Source organism: Phaseolus vulgaris, chromosome 11, assembly GCF_000499845.2.
Source record: "Phaseolus vulgaris cultivar G19833 chromosome 11, P. vulgaris v2.0, whole genome shotgun sequence".
NCBI classification, from domain to species: domain Eukaryota; kingdom Viridiplantae; phylum Streptophyta; class Magnoliopsida; order Fabales; family Fabaceae; genus Phaseolus; species Phaseolus vulgaris.
This window is the reverse complement of record NC_023749.2, coordinates 16,618,875-16,636,009: the sequence shown is the minus strand read 5'-3', so window position 1 is coordinate 16,636,009 and position 17,135 is coordinate 16,618,875. Positions and strand designations below refer to the sequence as shown.

The following is a 17,135-nucleotide window of genomic DNA, read 5'->3' as shown; positions in this document are numbered from 1 at the left end:
GCACTTAATGTTTTTGCCATTTCACACAATGTCCTCATTCATATACCCATACCAAAGTTTTTTCAACTTTTCATTTCGTATTCGTGTGAAGATATGTTAGATATGTACTACATGAATTAATCATCTCGTTGTAACATTTATCATTATTAATTAATTTAAAATGTTCATTCACTGAAAAAATTAATATATTAGTATTTTAATAATTAATATATATATATATATTTGAAGCAATTTATATATATATATATTAATTATATAAGATGATATTTTAATTATATAAAGAAATTAATATCATAATATTTTAATATATATATATAAGGAATTTTTGTATATATTAAAATAATAATACCATTAATATTTATATATGAAGATATTAATTATTCTTAATCTGAAATTTTTTTATATTATTATGTTAATATTAAATACTTTAGCGTATATATATATATATATATATATAAATTATATATTTTGATATTAAAATAATAATATCATTAATATTTATACCATCCCGCCTCCGGGTGTTGACCAAAGTCAAAGTCAGCGTCGGGGCTAAGGTCAACATGTGGTGTGGCCATGCGAAGGGGTCAAAGAAAAGAAGTCAACAGAATAATTACACAAGGCGTCGCCAGGACAAGGCGCCGCCAAAGAAGGGCCTCGCCTTAACATGGCGCCGCCGAGATAAGGCGTCGCCTAGACAAGGTGCCGCCAAGATACGACGTCGCCAAACAAGCCACCGGTAGTGTCACTCCCCGATACCCATGGGTAGGAAAGACCATGGAGGGAGTGACGCCACGGAGGTTTCGGGCCCGCCAAGTGCAGAAACAATGATAAAGTGAAGAGAAGGGTGGCTTCAAGGCCATAGTACTAGCGCCAGTGGAGAGCAATCTGACTCGCGAAGTGCCCATGTCACCCTAGAGAGGCCCTTGGGATAGATATGACTCATGAGAGGGTCACGCCCAAGGGTAACCAGGTGCAGGGTACGAGAGGAAGGTAGATACGCTCTCAAAGCGAGTGACTAGAGGTTTGGGGGCATGAGTTGGCACCCAAAAAGTCACCCCTTGCGCCATATGCACTCCAAGGAAGGAGGACTCACACGAAGAAATACCCCCAAGTTGGGTCACGGTGTTGTGAGGCCCTCCACGTGTAATAACAGCCAAGTCAGAACAGCAACATCCATTTGTCAGGTATAAGGTAATTAAAGCTATTTAAAGGTAATTAAAGTTTACGTTTCGAGCGTTTTAAGGTACTTTAAATGCTTCAGGCGGTTTAAACGTCTTAAAGGCGCTGAACGTTTCATGATTAAATGCGCTTTAAGACGCTTTAAATGCTAGGGGCGTTTAAATAGAACCTTGGATGTTGGAAACGGGGTTTTCGAACTTTTGGCAAACTTTCCCAGAATACACTCTAGTTGTTTGCTCGAGTCTTGAGGCTACGCACAAGGGACTAGAGAAAGGTTGTTTGCCAGAGGGAGAAAAGATACACAATACACAGTTCTTTTTACCACCTTCAGAGCACCATCCACGGTGTTCCGATACGGAGGTGCAGAGTTTTGGTGTTTCTTGCTAGCTGACTTGAGCGTCGGAGTGCAAACGGCCGCTAGGGCGCCCATTTGTCCTTCTTTGCAGGTGTTCACAGGTTGCCAGAGGGAAGGTGTCCTTAGCTGACGGGCAAGGTTGCGCACAAAGACGTATCCAGGTCAACCAGCCGGAACAATATTCATATATTAATATATTTATTATTCTTAATATTCTTAATTTGAATACACTTAAGTATGTTCTTGTCGGTTGACTCGCTTGTCAGTAGACTCAAACGGCAGTCTCTGGCCCTCCTATCTCCGCCTGAGAATCAAACTTCCTTGATCGAAAAATCTCTCACCTGCAAAGATAAAGGGCGCCTTGACGGCTGTTTGCACTCTGACGCTCAAATCAGTATTAGGGCAAAGAAACACTAAGTATATAAAGTGGTTTCAGTCTTAGAAATTGTGTACCTTGCTAAGGTTCTTAGTCCCCTTTATATAGGTTGAAACTAGGGTTTACCTTTGTTTTGTTACCCATGTCTAGGGTTCCTTGGAGAACGTCCCTGCAACGCTATTACACCATCTTAGCATAATCTGGCACATAGGACTTCCCTTAACTGGAGTGCAACGACTAACCGTATGGTCGCCTGGGTACCAACTTGTGCACCAAATCTCTGGGACCATCTGCTCTGCGGGTGCCCTAAGTATTCACGTGCCATGCATGCAACTTCCCTTGGAAACCCTAACCCTAATGGGCCTTAGCGCCTCCAAGAACTATTTACTCGTGTCGAGCCTGAATGTGCTATACACACCACCTGCATGGATCCCTCGTGTCTTAGGGCTTCCTCCCATATCTAATGTTTTAACTGATAACTAGTGTAATTCTCGGGCCCACCTTACGTGGCCCACTATAGCTATTCAGGCCACCGATGTCCGATCTCTCCCTCTGTTGATGAGGTCTGATGTCGATCCCTGACATCGATGTCCAAGAACTGGTCGGTACAAAATACTAAAAATTTAAAAAATATAATTCATTTTAAAATATTATCAATTATGTTAATAATAACTTTTTAATTATTAATCATAGAGCTTATTTCTTGTAACAACTTTCTCCCATGAGAATCTAATCTCAACTGAAAACATACGTAACAAGAACCCATTTTGTTCATGGGCGCCTTCTCTCGAGGTGCTACAACAGGAAGGAATCTTATCTCTAATGACAGTTGTTCCCGCCGTTTGACCTGGGTGTCTTTATGTGTGGCCTGTCCCTACGAGCTAGGGCACCTTCGTTTTGCTCCGTCTGTCAGTACCTGAAAGAAGTAAACAAAGGGGCACCCTCGCAGCTTAGGCGATGTCTTTGCTTAGGCGATGTCTTACTTTAGGCGACGTCTTACTCGGGCGATGTCTCTCTTGGGCGATGCCTCGAGCAGTCGGCCTGTTGGCTTTCCTTCCTTGGGTCCCTTGAGGGGTCCCACCATTTGTTTGACTTTGACTTCTGGTCAACGTCTGGGGACGGGACGGTACACAAGCCCCCCAGTCTTGAGCTGACACTTGTTTCAGCGAAAAGACTAAAGCCTCGCCCCTATTGTCCTCGTGGCATTTTGATGACGTGTCACTCTTTGACCGGCTGACGTGACATTTTCTGCACCGCCGACGCGGCGTACCTTCGAGGACTCTGACGATGTGATATTCTCTGAGCGAGAAAAGTGACACCTCGGGTCGTATCTTAATCTCCTGACATGTGGCTTAATCGCGCGGTGCTCATTTAGCGTCCTTGGTGCTTCAATTGCAACGCTTGAGTCTTTGAAATCCCGCGCTTTAACTCATTGTTTCCACTTTTTCGCATCTTTTCCGTACTGTTCATCTTCTTTCCAAAGAACTCTTCCTGCATTCTTTCCTCATCGATTCTTTCCTTCTACTATACTGTTGAACCCTTCTTCTTCTTCAATCTTTAGTTCCCTCATTGACAGTACGTGCCAAAATGACTGGCAGGCTTCCTTCCTCCAGAGTTAATCATAGGGATCTTTATGCATGGGCTCCGAACGAACTACTTGACGAGTGTTCGAGTCTAGTTTCCACCAAAGCCTGGAGGGACCATGTAGGGGACCCCAGCACCTACGATCACCGTGCCTTCGCAAAAAGGCATGATGATGATATCGCAGTGCTTCCTTGCACCCTAGGGGAGCCAGTGTGCGGGGATGAGCGGGCCAACAACGGGGTCCCCTTTTTTTATTTCTATCAGGTGGTCTTCAAGTGCGTCGGCGTGCGCCTGCCTTTCTCCAGGTTCGAGAGGGAACTGCTAACGGAGATCAATGTTGCCCCAGCCCAGTTGTATCCTAACAGCTGGGCCTTTGTCAAAGCTTTCGACATACTGTTCGGTTTCTTCGGGTGTGCACCTTCTGTTGACATCTTCCTTCATTTCTTTGAAGTGAAGAGGCAAAGGAATAACCTCTGGGTGACTCTTAGCAACGTTCCCGGGAGGGTCCTCTTAACCCCATTCCAGCACTCCTTCACGGGGTGGAAAGGCAAGTTCTTCAAAGTTTGTTGCTCCGACCTCGTACCCTCCGCCCTTGACGGCTTCCCTCTGTATTGGGTGAAGGAGGTAAGAGCCCTGAAGTCCAAGTCTCTTAAGGGGCTGCCTTCGAATGATCGAGAGGCTTGCCGGATCTTGGCTAGTGCGGGGGGTTTTGACGTCGCCGCCTTGATAAGCCTAGGGTATAATGCTGAGGCTCTGGAAAAATATATAAGTATGAGAGATTCCCCTTATAACCTCCTATTCCTTGCTTTTGTTGGATTCTTGCATGATTTATCTTGTCTCTTCGCGTAATGCCTTGGTTTGTGCCCGTCCTTTACCATGTTTGTCCTTTTGGCGCAGGTTCGAAGATGGACAGACAACGAAGGTCGCTGCTGGCTCAGGCGTTGAGGTCCGAAGATGGGGCTTCAGCATCGCGCCGTTCAAACTCCGGAGGCCCCTGAAGTGTAGCCTGATCTTGTGTTTCACATGAATATGGGATGTGTATATGATTGTCTTTTGCTCAATTTGCAACTATCATGAACCTTATCTGTAATTGTAACTCTTGATTTATGCTTAAACGCTACCCGCTTTATCTTTGCATGCTTGCGTCTGCTTCTGCTTTCTTTGCTATGTCACGTGTGTTACCTTCGATACTCCCCTTCGTCATGTTCGACTTTAACTCTTTAGGTAGCACGTGCTCTTTTCTCCTACTCTCCGTTCTTTCCTTCTGAGTTGCGGTGCGTACCCTTCTCTTGATCTTTTCGCTTAGAGCTTCGCTTGGCCTTCGTATCTGTGAGGGATGCTCGGAGTGTTTGAACTTCCTCGCCTGGACCCCCAACAGCTTCAACTGAGTTTACTGGGAAATCCGACGATGTGATTTCTGCGGCGATGCCAGACCGCCTGATCTTCCATTACCTACTACGTCGATGACACACAAATCCGGCGACAACCGACCATGTTCACTATAGAACGTCAGTTTCACGAATCGGTGACTATGCTCACTTCTGAACTATTCATCTTTTCTCTTGTCCACGTGTTCTGCTGAGCACGCCCCACATAGTCACGTGCTAGACACGTCATCATACCCGATGACCTGGTCGGTATAAGAGCATATAATAATAATAGCACAACCACCTGCCAGCAGGGCACCATCTTAGGCGCCAACAACAGGGAGATATTCTGTTTACATGGGCACCCTACTCATGGTGCAACGTTATCCTTTACCATGCATGCAACTTAACCACTATGTGCCCTAGAACGCACATACTTAGGTTTAAAGAAACATTTACTTGACTCATGCACCACATGTACTATACGTACCCCAAGGTTCAAAAATACGATTCATTAGTAGCCTTATACTAACATATAAAAAGGTTATTTTAATTATGCCCCAACGGGCTTAATGAAAAAACTCGGCCCAACACATGGACCACTTTTGCAGGCCCAATAACCGAGCTGACTTACCTATACCATGTACCGAGCCCCGACTACCGAGCATTAAGCCCTGAGCCCTCTGTCCAGTATAATAATGAGTAAAAAAAGGCCCACATGCATAAAACTTAAAACAAGAAAGAGAGAGAGAGAAATCATTATAAACCCTATTCACGTAACGGGGGCAATTTCTAACTGCACTATATCACTTTTAACCTGCACCCTATCAATTTTTGATATTTTCAAAATTAACCATATTCTGAATTTGAAAATCCATAATAATAAATATAATTCAAGACTTAAAAAATACATTATGGATAAAAAAAATTCGGAACACAAAATTAAAAATGTATTTTGGATAAGAATTTCCAGAATTCAAAAATATATTTATAAAATTTAAATCCATAATATTTATGGAAAAAGAATTCCATAAGTAATTTTTATTCACAATCTCTTTTTATCTAAGGTTATTTTCGTTATTTTTGAAAGGTATTTTTGTTATTTCCAATAATAAATTGGGTGTATGTTAAAATGGATATGGTGAAGGGAGAATTTGCAAATTTAAAAACTTGAATCCCTACTCATTTTTATATAAAATAACAAAAACTCCTTAAATAAAAGGAGTATGGATAAAAATATATTATGGAATATTTTTTGGATTTGAATTTTTGGAAACTTTTATGGATGTACTATGTAATCCATTTTTTAAATATGTATTTAGATTTTGTTTTTTTAACATATTTTTTTATTTCAGAATTGTTTTTCCAGAATGAAATTTTAAATTTTCAATTCTATTCTGAAATCTCATTTTCAAAATAAAATAATCTGTTCTTTGTTTATCCAAAATATATTTTTTAATTCTGAATTTTCATTTTCGGATGCATTTTTGAAAATTTAAAGGTGTATAGGTTGCAGGTTCAAAATAATTAAGAATTTGCCTGATTTTGTTCTACCACCTGTTATTTTGAATAAAAATCTAGGCTTATGCGTCAGCCTAGTTCTCTAGGCGTTTTTTATATACACACCTCCCAGCAGGTTGTGTCTTTCAGAGCGTTTGGGAAGTCCGTTTAGGTCCAGTAATTTCAAAATGCTATGCATTTTTTTTTCATATTTTCACCACCAGCATTCGTTTAGGCCCAACATTCTTTTTAGCATCAGCTTTTAATCTAGGATCATCTAATTTTAGCCCATCATCTCCATAATCAACTTTTCTTTTATTAATCACGTTTATAATAAATAATTAATTAATTTTTCGCATTACAATTTTTCATAAATAAATTTTAGATACTTGACCGCACACTTCATCTCATATTTAATATTTTAAAAATAAAAAATATAAATATTTGAAAAAATAACTATTTAAGTATTCATATGTATCATCTTCTACCCAACATTTTTTGGATTAAAATTAAAAATACTTTTTCTTCTAAATAAATCCGCGCAACAATATGCGGTATCCATGAATAGTTTATATTATCTTGATTTATTATAGGATTTGTAAACGTATTAAGTTGTCACTTGCACTATCTTATATTATAAACAACGTCAATTATAAAAACGTAAAATTTAAAAAAAAAATAAAAAATGAAAAATTATGTCAACAATCACAAACACTCTTAAAAAAAACAATTTTATCATTTAGAACTACGTAATCATATTTTCTATTGTGAATGAAAATATGTAAGAGTAAGTTCAACAAATCATTGTTGGATCCAAATAAAATATATATATATATATATATATATATATTAAGAAAACAAACCGTTTAAAAAATTACATTCATTTGCACATTTAATTAAAGGTATCATCTTAGAATGGACATTTTAGGGTGCTAACACCTTTCTTACATGTAACTGATTATCAGACTCCAAATCTAGTTTTGTAAACCATTTTGTTTAAAGGTTTTTTGATAGTTTTCCTTTATAAACTATGGTGGTGACTCTTTTATTTTTTTTAAAGTGTTTTTACTTTTTTATCTTTCTCCAACTGCAACATTAATATTTCTAAATGCTAAATAAATAACTAAAAGTTGAAAATTAAAATTTTATATCTCTTTGTAATCTTTTAATCCTTCTATCTGATTTTTTTAAGATTTAGGGTTTAGGGTTTAGTCTGATCTCTCATCCAAAACACACATTCACTCACTCTCCTCTCTTTTACTATCTTCTCTTATCCTAGATTTTTTGTTTTTATGAGTTTACTTGCTAGTTTTATGATCCTCGATACTACTCCAAAAATATACCTTGGAGGTCTTACGTAATAATAGGGATGACAATACAGGTTGATCCGTCCCATATTTGGTCCGCAAAATGTGAGTCAGGCTGGGCCACCCTATTGGTCCGCCCCGCATAAGAGTTGGCCCACAAACTTGTAAGACACCAGCATAATTTTTTTTAAAATTAATGAAAAAAAATCAAATATAAATTTTGAATAAATTTATTTCTTGTTTATTAAATTAGTTATTTTTCTTATTTAGATGAATTAGATAAACGATCTCACATTATTATTCTCATGACATACGCGTGATAAGATATGGTTAAAAAAAATTATTATATGATATTCTGATTTTCAATGAAATTTGAATTTTAATCATACTAATAAATTGACTAATAAAATATTTTATTAAATATATACACTTTTCTAAGGTAATATGTGTAGACACATGATTACTATTCTAATTTGAGAAATAATATATATATATATATATATATATATATATATATATATATATATATATATATATATGTGTGTGTGTGTGTGTGTATATGTATATAATAGTTGACTACTACATTGAATGAGTATTGAAACCTAAACAATCTATGTATTTTAGAAAGACAAAAAAACATTTTTAAATATTAAAATATCATTATCAAATTTTGTGAAGGAGTTATGAATTAGGGATTGAGGGGAGTTTCTTCATGCACCTCCATTCCTTTCTTCTTGCATATCATACTTCAAAAAATATATTGAAATTACCCTTTGAAATTTTTCATTGAACATTTTTTCTTTAATTATAGAATATGGAAAGAATCTAAAAGTTAAAATTTGTGTTTCGGATTGCACAATATTCCAAATTACACAATCCTGAATACAAATTTATATTCCAAATTATATATTTTGAAATAGATACTTTTAGAAATTTTGAAAATATGGGCACCAAAAAAAAATTATGGGGGTGTAGAATGAAATTTCTATATTTTTAAGATATACGGGTCAATCCGCTCCACCCACACTTATCCGCACAAACTACGAGTTATGAGACAGGCTTAAACAGACCAACAAATTAAAATAGACAATTCACCCCTATTAAAGGATAGGATACCAGAGTTATAGAAGGATGCTAATATTAATTAATTGTGTCATTTCTAATTCTTAGTTGTTTCTCTTTATAGAGGTGAATAACATTTATTTTGTCTGTTTACTCGTTTTCGTGAACTTCAGACTTAGATGGTACATGCAAAAGACACTTTGATGCTCAAGTTAGACTTCGGCTCTCGACACTTAGTGTATTTAGTTCTAGATGATAACGTATCTGATTTTTGAATTCTGTGCTTATTTATATAATTATTGTGGACCCTTTGTTTGAAGCTTGATTAAGGATTTAATCTGTAATTAAAGATACATTATTTAATGCTTGATCTTTGATTATATCATTAACTCTCCGCTTGAGTGTAATGGTTTCCGTCGATCTTGATCGATGCTAAGCTTCAAATTGATTATACAAAACCGACGAATACATTAACGAATTCAAAACAATACAAGCTTCAAATTGATTATACAAACTCGACGGATATATTAACGAATTGAAAACAATACAAAATATTGGTTTACATTTTATTTTCTTACAATCCTTCTATAATTGATATTATATCTTTCTACCTTTTATCTATTTCCTTTCCTCTTCTCATTGCTTCCTTCAATTTAGATATTTTCCTCTTGAATTGCAGGATCTTAATTGAAACTTAAAGAATAAATAATATCAATATCTGGCCACGCAACCCAATTACACAAAACTTCATTGGTAGAAGAAACAATTCCTAATCAAAGTCTCAAGTCAACATCTCTTGTCAAATTGTGCCTACGTCTCCTTCATTAGCATAAATGTCCAATATGTGAAAGGACTTGCACACACACTTGTGTCTTTCTTACCACTTTTTGGTTTGACTGAGTGATTTATGAGCTTGTGACTTAATAATGTAATTTTGTGAAACACCACCTTGGGAAGTATTTAGATCCTATATTAAGGATGCTTTTTAAGAGTAACATCATGGATAAGTCTAGAGTAAAAATTTAAAAGAGCTTATTAATGTCATAGTTTAATATTAGTTCAAAAGAAGAAATTTAAATTTAAATTAATTGTATAAAATCAATTTAATAAAATAGAATATATATATATATATATAATATTATTTTTTATGTACATAACTATGTATATAATATATTATAGGTTGGGGAATCATATGTTTCCCAACATATATTATATACATAAAGAAAGTATATATGTATTGCAATCTCTAACCCTTGAAATATCTAACATGTTTTTTACTTATAAAGAATATTTAACATGAAAATAATGAAGATTAGATAGCATATGATTTGTTAGATAAATATTGATGATACCATCTTAAAAAAATAAAATCGATATTTAAATCAATTTCACAAAATCAATTTTATAAGGAGAATTTGACCAACAACAAATATTCAACGTGTGAAGAAAAAAAAAGTAAGTTTTCATGAAAGTTTTATAAAATATTGAGAATTAAAATTCTCACCCCATGAAGATGATAAATATTTTAGTAATTAAATCATATTTTACTTTAATATAAATAACGACCTAATAGTTTGAGATTTACAATGATAAATAGTTTTTTTAAAATGTTAAAAGTAGAAAAGAAAAACAAAATGATTAAACCAGTAGAAAACCCAACCAGTGAAACACATGATTCACTGGTAAATTTAATTGTAGCCGTACTCTGATGTTTGAAGGAGTAGAAAAGTTGTATGAATGATGAAGTGAACACATGCACACACATGGGACATCAGAATGATAGAGCAGTACTGAATTGTGAGTGTTTAGCCATGGGGGCCTAACCTCAAATATTGAAACACATTTGAATCAACTTTTTATCTTCCTTTTTCTTCAATGTCATGTCTTGTCTTGTAGCTTTAAGTGTACATTGCACCACTCCACCATTTAACAATGCAACATAAGTTAAACTTTACGTGTTTGCTTCTGAATCATCAACTTCCACATGAGATTTTTGACCTAAAGGTACGTACGTAGGAGTAAGACATGATGATTTTAACATTTAATGCCGTGTATGTTGAATAAAGGAGAGACTTAGATTGTGAAAGATTTGGACACAATTCATTCATAATGTCGTTAAAGAAGTTCATACAATAATTGAATCTACATACTCAACATATAATATGATACCTAGAGGAATAAGGAGAGAAGATAAGTGAGAAGGTAGTATAATAAATAACATAAGATAAAACAGATATGCAGAAAGTTAATTACATAACAGTTAATTAAGTGTTTGAAATGGTTTGGAATATCAGATATCACTAATAATATAGAAAAATTTATTATTTTCTTTTTTATTTATTTTTATATACTAAATATAATATTTTATTGTTAAAATGGAAGTAAGAGAAAAAGTGGGTGTGAAGTTATAATGGAAATGTAAATGTACCCATGAGGGCCACACGACTGATGTAATATCTCAGATCCCAGTGACGGACCAACCGAACATAGCTTGATAGCTCAGGGTCAAGCATGCGTTCGTCATGTCGACCGATAGTTCAAGTTCAATTACGCTCAATCGAGGTCAGCAATGTTAATCCGTGATTAGGAACTAGGTAACTCAACCCTAAACACGATCCAATCTCTAACCTGACCCAATATAAGGAAAGCCCATCACAGGTAGTATAAATAACGCACATTCCAAGAAACAGATACATCATTATCTACATTACTTTGACAGTCGAGTGACGAACCCTTTTGCTGACTTGAGCGTCGGAGTGTCTTCTACAAGTACCCCTCATTCGGTGTTTGCGAGAAGACCGAGAACTGAGGTGAGGGACGAGCATAGGAGGTTGGAGAGCAATGTGACCGATCGACAGAAGGGAAGAAGACACATCCTCTCAATAGTTCTCCAGCTCCCAATCCTTACACAAGAACAATAAAGATAAATTGTCAAAACATATATAAACAAGTGAAGTGGTTGCTTATTATATAAAATGAATAAACAAAATAAGCAATTTTATTAACCACGCTGGACATTGCTACAAGGACACCTTTCTCTGCTGCTCTGCTCCAAGGCCACGATTATCGTAGAAGAAATTTTAAATTTATTTATGAATTATTATATATATATATATATATATATATATATATTGGTAGATAAATTTAGCCGTATATATATAAATATTATTTACAAATCTTTATTTGTTGATGATGCTAACAACATTTTTAAACTTTTTCTTAGAAAAGTGGTTCGACTTCATGGACTTCCTAAGACTATAGTTTGAGATAGAGATCCAAAATTTGTTAGTTATTTCTGGATAACTTTTTGGGAAGGTTAGGAACTAAACTTAATTGTTAGACACATTTGTTGATCTACTCTCTCCCTTTTCAAGTGATTAGGCCTCACCTATCACTCTCCAAGACACCTCACGACACTCCAAGCTCCATGAGAATTCTTTGAGTTCTTCCTTAGCTCCACTCCTTCATTGTTTCCGCCTCCATCTACACTTCATTTGGTGCTAGTTTTTGGTTTATGAAGAAGGAACTCCATCACCCTCTTTGGACTTAAAGTTAAGCAAATGAAACATGGAATTTTTTTGAGTCAATACAAGTACTGTACAAACCTCTTGAAGAAGTTTGAAATAGAAATTTCAAAGAAGCTTACACCTATGTCTACAAATTGTTGCTTAGTCTTTGATGAAAAAGGAAAAATTGTTGACACAATTAATTTCAAAGGGCTAATTGGATCACTATTTTACATGACAACTAGCAGACCTGACATCATGTTTAGTGTTTGTATGTGTTCAAGATATCAATCCAATACCAATGAATAACACTACAAAGTTGCTAAATTAATCCTTAAATATCTGAAATGAACTATCAATATTAGATTTGGTATCCAGGTGATGCTTCTTGTACTTTAGTTGGTTTCTCATATTTTGATTTTGCAGGTTGTAAGCTTGATAGAAAAAATACGTACCTGTCACATTCTTTGAAGCATTTTGGTATCTTAGAATAGTAAGAAGTAAGTATGTGTTTCTCTTTTAATAACTAAAGTTGAATATAAAGTTGTCAGGAGTTGTTGTGCATAAATACTTTTATGATTAAAACAACAATGACTAGACTTTGAAGTTCAATTGGATAAGTACCTATAATGTCTGATAATACAAGTGTCATAAATTTAACCAAAAACCCAATCCAATATCAATGAACCAAACATATTGAAGTAAGACATCATTTCATAATCAAGCACGTATTAAAAAATCGTTGTCAAATAAAATTCATTGATTTTGTTAACGAATTAGCTAATCTCTTCATTAAACCATTAGCATGAGATAATTTCAAATTATTTTAGAATTGAACTTGGTATTCTTGATTACTCTAATATTATATAATTCTTCTGTCTCAATCTCTTAGTTTAATAAATTGATTCACGTATTTAGATAAGTCTTCATAATTGAAGACTTTATTGCAATGTTTAATTGTAATACTAAATTTACCCCCAATTTGTTATATTTTAATAAATTAATTTGTTAAGACCATCGAGTAAATGCTTTAAAAATCATGTTTTTGTATTTATTCTCTATTTTAATCAATTTATTTATTGAATTAACCAAGTAAATACTTGATTCAAAATATTGTTTTTGTATTTCTTCTATATTTTAATCGATTCATTTATTGAATTAATAAAGTAAATGTTTGATTCAAAATCCTATTTTTATATTTCTTTTCTATTTTAATTGATTCATTTATCAAATTAATCGTTAGATAGATATAATTCATTTTTTCTGAAATACACGTTAGAGTTTTAATCAATTCAAAGATAAATTTAACCCATTAAAAATGTATGCTATTTTCATTTGATTGTTTAACTTATATAATAATTGGTTTTTGGAGTTGATTTATTTTTATCGTATTGGTCCCGGATTTTGATAACTCTAATAATAATGAATTTGATATGATTGAACAATTATATGTAACTATTGGATAGAGGAAATCAGTATAAAATCATATGTTATTTCTGTCCGTTTCATTCTCTCTTTTAAATTCATTTCTTTATATTTTTCTGGTTTTGTTTTAGTTCATTGATTTAAAATCAATCAAATTCCGTAATCAATTGATTAATCATTCTAAGTTTTTAAAGGTTTGAGACCGTTGAATTCATCCCTTCTTTAACTTAAGTATTTTAATCTAACAAGAGATAAATTTAGTTTATATATATATATATATATATATTATATCTTACATATATGTTTTATTTAAATAAATCAGTTCACGTGGCTCAAGACAGGTTTGATTTTTTATAGCATTGGTATAAATAAATTTTAGAAAAATTATTAAAATAAATTTATAAATATATCCTATCTTGAATTTTATTATATATATGTAAATAGATGTTAGAAAATTACTAATTTTAATAGTTATATATAGATTTTTTTCAACTAAAATACTTGTACTGGTAGGCTAAAACCGAGAGGTTTAGGCCGAGAACAACATTAAGTAAACAAGGGGGGATAAGGTTAAAACCGAGGGGTTTAAACCGAGAGTGAAAAAGATATACATTAAAGAATAAAATAAAATATAAGTACTACTATAAAAATGAAACCCAATTAAGTTTAAAACCTACAAGAGGGGTGTGTAAATAATAAAAAGGTGTAAAGAGAAAGTCCAACAGAAAAGGAGAAAAGCCCATTAAGGAAACCCTATAAATAGAAGTCCAGAGTAAGAAAAAGGTAAGAGTGATTTTATCTGATGAATATTAAACCTTTTCTGACTTTGGCATCGGAGCGACTTGCAGGTACCCCCCACCTGTTGTGAGGAGAAGCCGAGAGCACCAGCCGAGAGGAGAAGCCAAGAGTTCCCATCGAGGAGAGAAATCAAGTACCCAGCCCAAGATAGTATTCAGCCCAAGATTGAAGGATTAGTCTTGTTAACCTATTTCGAGTGTTCTTGGTCCCTCCTGTAAGAACATTTTGGCGCCCACCGTGGGGCCGAGGGTCAATTGAGAAGGGTTAAAGACAAGATGAGTCAAGGAGGAGAACAAGGTGGAGATCGGGAAGACAATGTTAACATGCCAATGGCAATGTTGGTCCAATTACAAAAAGAATTCGAGATGTTAAAAAAGAATAATGAAGAAGAATTGAGTATGTTGAGAGCCGAAAACGCACACATGAGGAGAAAGTTACAAGAGGAAACGGTTTTGAATTCATCTTTCGAAACTGTTCAACCTGGGATACAAGTGAATGAAAGGCTATATCACAACGAAAGTTCCCAAACCAGAAGAAGATGGCTTTGAAAGCTCTGGGGTTTGTGCAGGGACATCTTCTAGAAAACATCCATTTTATGATGTTATAATTGATACTCCGTTGCCTGACAATTGGAAGAACTTGACCATTGACAAATATGATGGGAGTACGGACCCTGATGAGCATATTGCAATATATACTACTCAAATCAGCTTGTATACATGGAATGATGCTGTTATGTGCAGAGTATTTCCTACAACTCTGAAAGGGGCAGCATTGAGCTGGTTTACACGCCTCCCACCTTTGAGTATAGATTGTTTTGATACGTTGATAGAAAAGTTCGGCGCTCAATTTGCAACTAGTCGTCCTCATCATTTAACGTCAATCGCCTTAGTGAACATAAGACAAGAGAAAGGAGAGTCCTTAAGAATGTTCATGGAACGTTTTGGAAAGGTTGCTTTGGGAATCCGAAATCTTAGCCCAGAGGTTACCATGCATCATATGATAACGGCATTAAAACCGAGACCATTTGCCGATAGTCTTTGCAAGAAACCTGAGATCAATTTGGATGAACTAAGGCAACGAGCATCAAAATTTATGCAAATGGAAGAATTAAGGGAGTTTCGAAACCAAGTAAGGGTTGATGGAGGTGAGAAGAGGGTGATAGAAAGAGAACACCCACCTGTTGCAAGAAGAGCCAGAGAAGAGTTCAGAAGTCGAAAGTTCCAGCAATACACACCTCTAAATACAAACAGAGCAAGAATTTTACAGGAAGCCATGACAGCCGAAATAATACCATCACCAAGAAAAGCAAGAACACCAGAAAGGGCAGACCGCACCAAACATTGTGAATATCATAAAAATCTTGGTCATCATACAGAAGAATGTATTGGGTTGAAAGACAAAATAGAAGAGTTGATTCATGCCGGGCAGTTAAAACGTTTTGTTCAAAGGGGAAACGCAAGAGCATGGTTGAGTCCTGAGAGAGATGTGAGAGGGCGAGAGCTGGGTGAAAGAAGGGTTGAAAGGTTTGAAAGGAGAGAAAATAAACGAGTGGAAAAAAGAGATGAAAGAAGGATTGGAAGGCCAGACGAAAGAGGAGATAGAATCTATCAAAACACCCAGTCAGTAAGACGAAGCAGAGAGCGAAGTTTGGGAAGGCCGGTTAGGGGGTTTATAAATACGATCTCAGGAGGTTTTTCTGGGAAGGAATCCTCATCTGCACGAAAGCAACATTGGAGAAATATCAGGGCTGTTAATCATGTTTTTAAAAGAAGAACTTTACCACCAATGCTTTTCACAGACGAAGACTTTCAAGAAATCGATCCAGATCATGATGATCCTATGGTGATCACGGTTGAAATAGCCGAATATGCTGTCATGAAGACCCTGGTTGATCAAGGTAGTTCGGTTGATATCTTGTTCTGGGATACGTTTAAAAGGTTGCATTTGAGAGAAGAAGACATAGTGCCTTTCCGAGAGCAAATCATTGGCTTTTCAGGCGAAAGAGTTAACACAAAGGGATATGTTGATTTGGTAACAACATTTGGAAGAGGTAGCAAAATTAGAAAAATTAAAATCCGATATCTGGTGGTGGATGCATCCACTTCATACAATGTGTTGCTAGGACGATCTTCCTTAAATAAGTTAGGAGCAATCGTGTCAACACCGCATTTGGCCATGAAATTCCCAATAGAAAAAGGAGAGATAGCGACAGTTTATGTCAATCAAAGAGATGCCCGGGAGTGTTATGCGGCAGGTCTAAAAATGAATTTGAAGATGGATAGAGATGCTGAAAAAATAGTAGCCATGGTGGACTTGGATCCCAGATAGAATGAGGAAAGGCTGGAGCCTAAAGAAGAAACAACAGCAGTAGTGTTAGGCCAAGACGACAGACAGTGCACTTATATAAGTGGAAGTATGCCTGATGAATTGCTTAGCAAACTTATCACACTGTTGCGTAGCAATAAGGATTTATTTGCCTGGCAGCCGTCTGATATTCCTGGAATTGATCCAGAGGTAATGTGTCACAAATTATCTGTTTGCCGGGAAGCAAAGCCGGTATCTCAAAAACGAAGAAAGTTAGGAGAAGAACGACGACAGGCAGCAATTGAAGAAACTCAAAAATTAATACAAGCTGGTTTTATCCGAGAAGCTAAGTATACTACGTGGTTGTCT

General features: G+C 35.4%; 1 protein-coding gene across 1 annotated transcript; it reads left to right on the top strand.

Annotated features, from left to right (window-relative positions):
• The first annotated feature begins 14,954 nt into the window (after positions 1-14,954).
• Positions 14,955-16,790, top strand: LOC137835504 (uncharacterized). The gene has a single exon (XM_068644043.1). The coding sequence runs from the start codon at positions 14,955-14,957 to the stop codon at positions 16,788-16,790; it is 1,836 nt and encodes a 611-aa protein (XP_068500144.1).
• The last annotated feature ends 345 nt before the right edge of the window (positions 16,791-17,135 follow it).